Raw genomic sequence first — 12047 nt, forward strand, 5'->3', positions numbered from 1 at the left:
ATATGCATTTCAAATAAGTTGCCCAACTACTTCAGTATGACATATAATAACTGGACTTACTAGTATTTGTTTAAGGTTCATTTTTTAAGTTAAAATTGATATGAATTTTGTATAAATCTTAAGTGTATTATTTGGAGCATTTTGACAAATGCATCCATCTGTGTATTATCCCAGAAAAATCCCTTTATATCCCTTCCCGATCTCTATCTCCATCCTACCCTCAGAGGTAATCTGATTTTGCTTATTTTTTTATTCATTCCATAGATAAATGTTGCCCATTCTAGAATGTCACATAAATGGAAGTATGCGAAGTGTAACTTTTATCGAGGTGTCTTTCATGCAGCCTGATTTTCTCAAGATTCATCCATGTTGTGGCATTTATTAGTCTTCTTTCCTTTTTATTCCTAAGTTGTAGTACACTGTTTGAATATACCACAATGTATCCTCTGTATAACATTTTAAAGCTATTAGGACAATGCTTTTGTGAACTGAGTTTTATTAGTCCCAAAATATTTACATCCCAGATGTATTTTCAATGATTTTGAATTGTATACTTGTCAGGTAAAGTCCTGGCTTTAGCATTTTTTCTTGACAGAAAATTATTGAGTTCAAATAATAATGAAAAATCTTTTAAATTAGTTGGTTCTGAAAGATCCTGGAAGCACCTATGGTCTTCAAAAGACTTCCAGTTAATTTGTGTCCTGGATTCTTCTTTGCCTTATGTTTATGTTGAGATTCTGTCTCTACATTTATATTTCTTCCCTGAGTTAGTAAGAAATTACATAATAAAAATCACATATACTTTCATTGTTTTCTCATTATATGCAGCACTGTACTCTTGTGAAATTTGCTTATATATTGACAAATGAGTAAGGACATGTTTTGTTTGTTGGCTTTTTTTGACCTTCTTTGAAGTTGATCAGTTGTTTGAGATGACTACCTGGTCTTGTTCCAGACAGTTATCTTCCTTTATTTTTAAAGAATGTTTCTTTAAATTTTCTTGAAAACTAAGTTATTTTTGAAAAATTGTCATAAATAAGGCATTTTTCTTTTAGTTTAAAAAAGTTTCTTATTTTGTCTGACAGAACATACTGGTTAATATACATGCTATGTTTGAATAAATTCAGAAATCGATCAGCTATTAATTTTTCTAAGTTTATTCATTCACCCAGTGCTTTTGCATTTAGAATTTTTTAAATTTATTTTATTATAATAATCATATTGGGTCTTTTGCTAGCCTTTCTCTTAGTCATTTATCTGATACATTTAATCAGTATTTAGTACCTAAAAACTTGAGATACCGACTTCTTATAAATTAGTTGTTAAACATTTTGAATTTACCACATAATTTGGTCACTCATATTGAGAAACCTTTTGAGCAGTCGGCTTGTTTTGGTTTAAAACTAGATTTGTCGTATAATTCCTCAGGCACATTGAACTACGTGACACACTAGTGATAAAATGTTTTGGTCCAAGATGTATGTGGTATGTATTTAAAAGGCCCGCTAGATGTCACTGTTGTCTTTTAATTGCTAGTCTCAGCCTAGTAGTCATGAGTTCAAGACCTCAAGTAGTCTTAGCTTTATTAGTTTTTCCTAGAGTATGTATTTAAAAATTCTTTGAGGTATTTTGGGAAATGTACATTTTCATACATGTTTTAAGACTTATGTATTATATATATGTTTTGTAGTCTGTAAGTAATTTTTAAGTTGGAGAAAACTTTAATTGATAATCCTACCATTGTGGAATATTTTTAATCTAGTCTTTTCTTCTATTTTATCTTTAAGGGCTGAAACATTAGCCATATAGAATAAGGCAGACTCTAAATTTATTCTAAGGGTGTTTATATTTCTGTGTACTGACCACATAGCCTCGTGAGACCAGTAATACTAAATATTACCAGGTGATAATGTAAGTTGTTTTCCTAAAAAACTTAATGTACATACTGCTTTTCTGTCACATTTCTCACTAAGAAACCGTAATTTTTAAGTTTTGATTTAAAATATTAAATCAAATGAGCATTTGCAGCTCATGAAGTAAAGGATACTTTATCTTTTAATTATATATCTTTACATGTGACTTACTCTGTTTATCTTTTTTCTTTTCTACGTTAAAAAAGAATCTTGTCACTTTGTTTTTCAAGAAAGGAAAGATAAACAGATCATAGTTTTATTATATTACTCTTCTGTAAGATCTACATTATTAAAAAATATCTTTGCTTCTTCTAACTCAGATACTAAGACAAATGATTAAAATAGTATGAACTTTCATGAGGCTTTTAGAGCCATCATTTCATTAGCTATAGGGCTGATTTAACTGAGCAGAAAATCCAACAAAATCTTTTTATATTTTTCCAGGATGCTTGCCCATTGGAGGGTGTAGTATGTATTGGAGTATTTTAATAGGTTTTCTTTTTTATTAGAAATTATGGATCTGTTTACTTGAAACACTCTAAACACCTATTTTATGTAATTTTATTATTGACTTGAAGTAATAAAAAAATTTTAGTTCAGGGTGGGACAAGCTAATGGCTACCCTATTTATCAAAACTTACTCTTTTTCCAGCATATGTTTTACTTCATTTCAGTTATGATGATATTATATATAGATCTTTGTTACCCCTTTTGAAAATCTCTATAAAGAGATCAGGCCCTTCTTTATTATTCTAGAATGCATATCTTAACCTCTGTATCTGAGGAGAAACTTAAAATGGAAATGAAACTTGACTTTCTACTTAGTGGTTACAAGATACTAAAACTGGGTTTGGCCAAATACAACATTTTTGACACCAGAGTTGAATTTATTTATGCTGTTTATTCTTCTTTCTTGTCAAAATCCATCCTACACAAATCAGAAACCAATAACCTAAGAACATTTTATAACATGTTTATAGCTTATTGGTTCTATACAAGAGACCATTTCTATATAGAAGTGAGAATTTAGCATTTCAGAGTCTTTATATCATTATCTTTTTAGAATACTTCATCTTAATGCCATTACTTTATGCAGGAAGTCATGTTCATGTTGTTCATAAAGTTGCTGAGAAAATTTCAAATAAAGATATAGTTGCTTTTAAAATTTTTAGATTCTTTGTATTTTAGCATTTTACTTTGGTTTAGTGGTGTTCTTTTCCTTTGCTCTCAGATGCGGAAATATATATGAAGAAAATCTTTATCATTTAGAGCAAGGAACCAAAGAATGCTATGTCTTAGATGTGACCATTTTAACATTGTAGAAAACATCTCCAGATAAAATCCACGAAAACGTAGATTCCTCTTTGATTTGCTAACTTGTCATTATTTCTCTTTTAAAAAACTACTGTAAAAATATTTGTACTTTCAACATGACACTAAAGTTTATTAGACATATAGTAAGAACTCTCAAAATAATTTCTGTGCAGTTCTATGAAAAACAACTTGTTAATTTAATAGTTTCAGCATATGTGAAAGTTGCCTTTTGATTCATTGTTAGCACTTTGCTTCTTAAAAGTTGTGGCCACAGAAGAATAAAATACTGATGGAACACAAGAGTGAGCACTTAAGTGAATTTTAAGCCTTGGTTTTGTCTTCAGATAATAAAGCTGTTACCAAGTAATTTTTTTCCTTTTTTAAGAGGAGGCTTGAAACAAGCCCTCAATGTTAAGAGAGCTGTAATGATATTTTCCCTTTTTTCCATGTGGGAGAGCCTTTTGGCTCTCCACCTTGTGTCTTAAATCAGTAGCATGGCCATGGGAGTCCATATATGGTGCTTTGACAGAAGTGGTTAATAAGTCAGCTCTTCTGTTAAAATAACATTTACTATTATAATTTGAGTTCCATTAATGTGTGTGGTAGAGTAGGAAGATGCAGACAAAGGCTCTGACTCTACCCATTGATCTTAAAAATCTACTTACATTTACTTTCTTATGAGGGGCCTATTTTAAACAGCTTGATATAAAGAATGATTTAGGTGGTATCTACCAACATAAATCAGTTTGATAAGACAGAGTGTTTGATTTATTGAATCCTTGGGGAAAAAATAGTTTCTATTGAATTTCATTGGTTTAAAAGAAAATGTTTTTAAAAATTAGTTTTTATGACTAACTTTGAATGTATTTGGACATCTTTGAAGTGAGTATAGTATGTTTTAGTGTGATACACATAATTTTTAGGCCAGAAATGTTATCCTCTTTTATTCTTCTCTGAAAGCAACATATGCAATTTAAAAAAATTATTCATAATTATATACATTACTTATTTCCAAAATGGAGTTGAGGTAACTATGCATTTAAGGTAGGTTTCCTTTTGAAAATTAAAATATACTGTACACAATATAATATATATTTTTAAGAGAGAACAATTCTTGCATCTCTTGTTTTTTGTTTGACCACAGACTATATATTTTTAAAGAGATGTGAAGACTGGTATTCTATACAAGACAGATTCATACTTTATACAGTAAATACTTATTTAGGGCCTGCTAAGTGCAGTGTCGGGCACTGTGTTAGGTCCTGGGGATACAGCCAAGATAGTCACTGTTTCATTTCTGTCCTTAAGCACTTTAAGTCCAGTGGAAGAGCCAGTCAAATAAATCAGCAATTACAATATAGCCTAGTAAATGCATATGGGGGGCTGTGGGATAAATGGAGCATTATAAGCAACAGTGGTTTAAAATGTTTTTCTAAATCTGGTGATCAACTGAATATTAAGGATAAATATAAAGCCCTACTCAGGTGGAAAGTGAAGAGGGGGCATTCTAAAAGGGAGTACGGCTTACATAGAGGTGTGGAAGCGTAAAGAACTGTAGAATGACAGAACCGCAAGTACTGTAGTATGCCTGGAAGCTGGGTAGGTGTGAGGGAGTGGCAGGAGAGACTGCAGAAGTATTTAATCTCTTACTTCAGCACATTTACTGTGATGGTAATGGTGAACCAGCCTCTATATATAAGGAGTTTATATTCTTGCAGGGAATAAATATATAATCGTTACAGTGAAAATATATGGGTAAAAGTCCAATTTGCTTACTGCCAAACTTCTAGGGCATTTAGACTTTATATGAGGAAGCATTGATAAAGTTAAATTTTGGGAATGCTAGGATTGGAGCAATGTGAAGACCAGGTAGATAGTATCCAGGTGACTATTAGGAGGATTTACCTATGTCTGTGGCACAGGTAAATGCTGTTAGGTTCAACAGGACAAGATGTATTTGAAGTAGAATCAAAAGGACTTGTGATTAATTGCTACCTGTTGGGTCCTGGGAATATGGATTCAAGTAGGTGGAAGGGGCATTTAGAATTCTTAGGCGTGGCAACTGGATGAATGTTGTCATTAATAGGAAATGGAATACAGAGTTAAGAAACATCAGGGATGGAGATGGGAAGGAAAGTTACACTAATGAGATTAATTTTTGTCACTGATTTCTAGTGTCCTTTCAAATGCAGGGGTTTTTCAGTGGGTAGTCAGGTATGTGGATCTGAACCTGAGGAAAGAAGTATAGGTTAGAGGTGTAGATTTGGGACTCATCAGTGTATATGTAGAAGCTTACATGTGAATTTTGATTCATTCAGGGAGTGTGAGTCATGGAAAAAAAGAGTGCCAGGAAATGGAACTGTAGAAATGCCAATATTCAAGAGCATTGTGCTGTAAGGTCACTTTTTTCAAGTGTTCTTTCATAGCAGTTGTGGAAGAACTGCACTGTTTCTTTTAACAGCTAAGGGTAAAGAAAACAAAAAACAAAGTTAAAAAACCTTTTATTTAATCCTATAGTAGGATATACTACAATAGAAATATGCTCTCTACTTACAAGAGTGAAAATGACATGGTTTTAGAGATACAGATTATCAACCCCTTTTATGTAAGGAGAGCCTATGGAGTGAGTATGGCTAGCTGAACAGGGCAGGGGTGGGCACCTGGCTGAGAACCTAGTACAGTGTCAGAAACAGGAAGCAGTTACTGAACAGCGGTCAAATCAGTGTTCCGGCATTCCCTAGGCTTACCACTGACCCATACTTAGTTTGCTTCGGAAAGATTATCTGGGCCAATCTGACTCCTTGTCTCAAACACTAAAAAAAAAAAATTTGTGATTAAAAACCATAACATAAAATTTACCATCTTACCATTTTAAAGTATACAGTTCAATAGTAGTGTTAAGTATATTTACATTGTTGTGTAACAGATCTCCAAAATTTTTCATCTTGCAAAACTGAAAATCTGTGTATATTAAAAATTCCTCCTCATTTTTCCCTCCCCTCAGCCCCTGGTAATCACTACTCTACTTCCTGTTTCTATGAGTTTGACCAGTCTTGATGTCTCTTCTAAGTGGACCCATACAGTATTTGTCTTTTTGTGACTGGTTTGTTTCACTTAGCACAGTGTCCTCTAGGTTGTAACATGTATCAGGTAACAGTGTTTATTTCCTTTTTAAGCCTAAATAATATTCTATTATGTATATATCACATTATGTATACCCATTCATTTGTTGATGGACCCTTGGGTTGTTTCCACCTCTTGGCTATTGTGATAAGAGCTGCTATAAACATGGGTGTGCACATATCTCTTGGAGACCCTACTTTCAGTTACTTTGAGTATATACCCACAAGTGGGATTATGGGATTATATGGTAGTTGTATTTTTAATTTTTTGCCTTTCTCAGAAGTGACTCACAAGAAACAGGCAAGTTAGCAAGATTTGATGCATTGAGATAGTGATATGGACAGGATGGGTAAGATGAAGGGCCATGTGTAAACTGAAGTTCTTTTTAAAGTTAGAAGTATATAAACTATTAGATACAGGAGAAGGTAGGATGGTGTAGAATGAATAGGGTAGATGCAAGGACAGAGACAGACAACTAGGAGAGAGAAAAACAGAGTTGAACAAAGGTGGTGTCCCCAATATTCTTCATTTACTGACCTCTGATTATCTGGTTGTTTACTTTTCTGGGTTGCTATGCCTGCATAAACTTTTCAGTAAGCCCCACTTCCTGTAGAAACTTTTGAGTACAGCTTTATTCTTGATAACTAAAATAGCCCTAAAAAAAATTTTTTTTAAATAAAAATAAAAATAAAATGGTCCTGATTTATTAGTAGCAGCAAAAAGAGAAGCAGCAAATCTTGCTGAAAGTGACCTGCTGAGAAATTTTATCAGAAGTTAAAAGTATATTTTAATTGAGGTAAGCCCACTCAGGACATTTGTTTTTTTCTCAGCCCCTTATTTTACATATGGTAAGTGAAGAACTAATAATCTCTAAAAAATAATAGGCAAATACTTGTATTTTGATTGCATCAATGTTGCTTTAGGAAGAGAAGAATCAGCATGTCAATTTTGATTGGATTGGATTGACCAATTAAATCAAAACATCATAGAATTGCTTTTGAGTCATTCTGTTCATCGTTTTTGTGTTTGTTACCTTTACTGTTTATTAAGCACCCTCCATGTATGTGACACTGTGCTAGGCAGTCACAATTCACTGTTTCATTGTATCTCTCCAAAGCTCATTTCCTATATTCAAGAAAAGCTGAGACTTAGGTAAAAATGGACCTTTTGCTATGTGGCTCCATTCTAAATGTGAGAATGTGAAGGCTGAAAGACGCATTGGAGGAAATCTATTTTATCAAAAACTTAGATGCTTAGCAGTCAAGTATATAACCTAACACCAGAAGTCCATGCCTTTATCCAAAGGGGACAACTTCTATTCAGTTTTAGTCTGTGTTGCCACATGGGAATGTGGGCCCAGTGTTGCAAGTCTTACAATTTTTAAAGAGAAATCAGTCATCTGGAGTTGAATGTAATATTTCTCCATTTTTAAAAACATGCAGGGCAGACAAGGTGTGTCCACAGGCTGGATGTGGCCAAAAGGTCATTATTTATCAACTTCTAATTGAGTGCTATGCTATTATTTTACAAATGAGATGTAGAGAGGTGAAATGAGTTGTCCAGTGTCACACAGCCAGTGGTGTAGCTGGAAATCAGCATGCAGTACATATTCCTTCCATTTTTTTTCCCCTTAAAATAATATTAGATTGCAAACATTTCTTTAAGGTTTTTCGGAAAAAAAAATTGAAGTGTGGCGCGGATGAAATGAGCTGGTGAATGACAGGGGATAGATTTTTGAAATATATTTAAAAATTAACTTCCTTGATGTATTATTCTATTGAAAATCAATACTTGTAATGCTAATGAGTTTGGAATAAATATAAATATTTGCTTTTCTTGTTGCTGATTGCTTTTGCTTAATAATCTTATAAGGAGCTTTAAACAGTGTAGTTTGGAGAATGAAATTTCTAAGGGAAAAAAATCTTCAAGTCTCAGAATTAGATTGTTGGGAAGATTGGAGTAGAAACTCTGGAATAAAAGCTAATCAATACTTTGGTCATTTTATCTTCATGAGAGAATTAAGAAAAGTCATCCAGCACGGGTTTGTAGATTTTGGGGGTCTTTCCTCTTGTGTTTGCACTGATGGTAGGAAACAGAAACATTAGCCCAGCTGTCTCAGCACCGTTTTCTGAACAAATTGTCTACTTTGAGGTTAGCTTAGAATGATAATTAGCTGATTGAATAGTCTGCCTCTAGTGTCGATCTGCTTAATTAAGTAGAACAGAGGCACTAGGCAGAGGAGACTCTAAAAGAACTTCTGATGAGAAAAGGTCTAGATTCAGACTAAGCGGTATGTAACTTTGAGGCAGTCATAGGGAAATTGCTCAGATTGTATATTAGCTTTTTAGCAATTTTTATTGAGCTTAAGTTCTTTTATCTTGTTTCAGGATATTGCATTTCCTAAGTAGCTATATAAATTTTCTATTATTTTTGATATGAAAGAGTATAAGTTCTTGCTCTAGGTCTTAAATAGATAGACAAATAAATAAATAATCACATAGTGACATGCCTCAGATTGAAAATATATCAAGAGAATGAGAAGACAAGCCATAAACTGGGAGAAAATATTTGCAAAAGGCACACCTGATAAAGGAGTGTTACCCAAAATGTAGAAAGAACTCTTAAAACTCAACAATAAGAAAACAACCTGATTAAAATATGGGTCAAAGATCTTAACAGACAACTCACCAAAGGAGATGTACAGATGGCAAATAAGCATATGAAAAGATGCGCCACAACATATGTCAACAGGGAAATGCAAATTAAAATGAGATACCACTATACACATATTAGAATGGCCAAAATCTGGAAAACTTTACATTACCCAATGCTTGTGAGGATGTGGAACAACATGAACTTTTATTTGTTATTGGTGAGAATGCAAAACGACACTTTGAAAGACAGTTTGATGGCTTCTTAAAAAACTAAACACTCTTATCATATGATCCAACAATTGTGTTTCTTAGTGTTTACTCAGAGGAGTTGAAGACATATGTCCACAGAAAATCCTGCATGTGGATGTTTATAGCAGCTGTATTCATAATCGCCAAAACTTGGAAGCAACCAAGACATTCTTCAGTAGGTGAATGGATTAATAAACTGTGGTACATCAAGACAATGGAATGTTACTGTGTTCTAAAACAAAGAGCTTCAGGCCATGAAAAGACATGGACAAACCTTAAGTGCACATTCCTAAGTGAAAGAAGCCAACCTGAAAGGCTACATATTGTCTAATTCCAAGTATGTGACGTTCTGGAAAAGGCAGAACTCCAGAGATAGGAAAAACACATCAGGGGTTGCCAGGAGGTGGAAGGAATGAATAGGTGGAGTACTGAGAATTTTTAGGGCAGTGAAAATTCTCTAAATGATACATCTGTCCAAACTCATAGCATGTACAACACCTAGAGTGAACCCTAATGTAAACTTTGGGTGATTATGATGATGACAGTGTAGGTTCATCATTTGTAACAAATGTACCACTAGGGTGGGGGATGTTGGTAATGGGGGAGGCTATGCCCGTGGAGGGAGGCAGGAGGTATATGGGAAATCTCTGTACCTTTCAATTTTCCTGTGAATTTGAAACCAATCTAAAAATATTATCTTAAAGAAGGAAAATATATACTCTCCATCTCCCTGCCCACCACACAGGATAAGAAGTTTTCTTAGGGTTTTACTGACATATTAAGTTCACATAAAATAACAATTATAACATGCTGGCAACTTCTGTTTTTCCATCTTTTTTCCTCAGACTACATACTTTCTGCTAAGCAAATGAGATTAGCAAGAATTTACTGCCTATGTTTTCTTTCAGGATTTTTATGATTTCAGGTCTTTAATACATTTTTATTTTTATATATTATGTAAGAGAATATGATCCAGGTTCATTCTTTTTTGCATGTAGCTGTCTGGTTTTCACAACACCATTATTTGAAAACTTTCTCTTTCCCACTGTATATTCTGGCTTCCTTTGTCATATATTAATTGATGATATAAGCATGGATTTTTTTTTTCTGGACTCTATTCTGTTCCATTGATCTGTGTCTATTTTTGTTCCAATACCATACTGATTTGATTACAGTAGCTTTGTAGTATAGTTTGAAGTCAGCTGGCTTAATACCTCCAGGTTTGTTCTTCATTCTCGAGATTGTTTTGGCTCTTCGGTGTTGTGGTTCAGTCTGAATTGTAGGATTATTCCAGTTTTGTGAAAAATGCCATTGGTGTTTTTGTAGAGATTGTATTTTATCTGTAGATTGCTTTCAGTAGTCTGAATATTTTAACAGTGTTATTCTAATATGTGAGCATGGAGTATCTTTCCATTTATTTGTGTTGTCTTCAATTTATTTCATCAATGTCTTAATAATTTTCAACTTACAGGTATTTCACCTCATTGGTTCAATTTATTCCTTGGTATTTTATTTTTTCTGATATAACTGTAAATGGGATTGTTTTCTTAATTTCTCTTTCTGCTAGTTCATTATTAGTGTATAAAAATGCAACAGATTTCTGTATATTGATTTTCTATCCTACAACTTTACTGAATTCATTTATTAATTCTGATAGTTTTTGGTGGCATCTTTAGGGTTTTCCATATATAGTATCATGATGTCTATTTTATCTGTATTTAGATAGAAACTTTGAAAATAGATTCTAATTATATAAAATGTTTAGGCCAGATTGTATTACTTTATTCTAATTCATTAAAAATTCCAGTTAAAATAATCTAATGTTCTTTGCCTTCCTGAATTTCAGTCATTTATGATATAACTAAAATATTCAGATTCAGTAACACCTCTGAAGTTGAGGAAAAGACACTCTGTGATTATTTGATGGTAGAGAGTGCCTTACAGTAAATTGTTTCAGACAGTTTTTCAGACTAAAATGTCTTGTTTTTGCTTTTGCTCTTATTTCACGTAGTTTCAATCAATATATGTTGTTTACCTCAAGTGTCCCTTTTTACAATAACCATATATAGTAATGACTGTAGACTTGGACTTATTCTCTAATTGCAGTTACTCTGAGATTCACCAGAAAAATGAATAACCCTTTTAAAAAATATTGCATCTGTTTTCATTGTCCACTAAGTATTGTATTCATTTTAATTATAATTGCTAAAACCTCAAAACTTAATCTGAAAACTTTTATTTTCCTATATTTAACAAATTATAGCGAAGAGGTGTTACGCACAAAACTTATGTAAGAAATGACTATGATGCCAATGGTCTTAAAAGCTTTTTCTTAGATCTTCAGATTATTCTTCCAAAAGTTGAATTTCTTATTTTCTTTTTTTCTTAATTAGGATCTGCTTGAAGGACGTACATGTTCTTTAGCTATTATACATTACACTTTTGCTGCATTATTATATAAACTTGCTTTTATAGAATTTCTTTGTAGTGTTAATCCATAGGTCTACACTGAGAACATGAAATTTTGGAATTTGTTTTTGTAATCCTGTTAGGAGTATTGTTGGTGATATAGTCCACTTAATCAGAGTGAGCTTTTATATAGATCCAGAGGGAAAATTTCCTTCAGAGGTGAATTTCGGAAAGCATTTTAGTTTTTATTATAATACACACACACATGCCCATGCACGCACACACCTACACACAAATTCTTCTGCTCAAGAACTTTCTATTTAGGGATTAGATATGAAAAATCCTACCTGTTGTGAGGGGCTAGTATATCAACTCTTGTTATTCA

At 33.0% G+C, this 12047-nt stretch overlaps 1 protein-coding gene across 8 annotated transcripts in view; it reads left to right on the plus strand.

Annotated features, from left to right (window-relative positions):
* Positions 1-12047, plus strand: part of ANAPC10 (anaphase promoting complex subunit 10) — a 156035-nt gene that overhangs the window by 37194 nt on the left and 106794 nt on the right. The window contains exon 5 of one of the 8 annotated variants that reach the window (XM_017645687.3): positions 265-10696. The exons of the other annotated variants lie outside the window; for them this stretch is intronic. Within the exon in view, the coding sequence (XP_017501176.2) occupies positions 265-348 (84 nt within the window). The 3' untranslated portion in view covers positions 349-10696. Of the gene's footprint in view, positions 1-264; positions 10697-12047 lie in introns of those variants that run through there. 8 annotated transcript variants of the gene reach the window in all.

The sequence above is a fragment of the Manis javanica genome, chromosome 3, assembly GCF_040802235.1.
Source record: "Manis javanica isolate MJ-LG chromosome 3, MJ_LKY, whole genome shotgun sequence".
Classification (NCBI taxonomy): domain Eukaryota; kingdom Metazoa; phylum Chordata; class Mammalia; order Pholidota; family Manidae; genus Manis; species Manis javanica.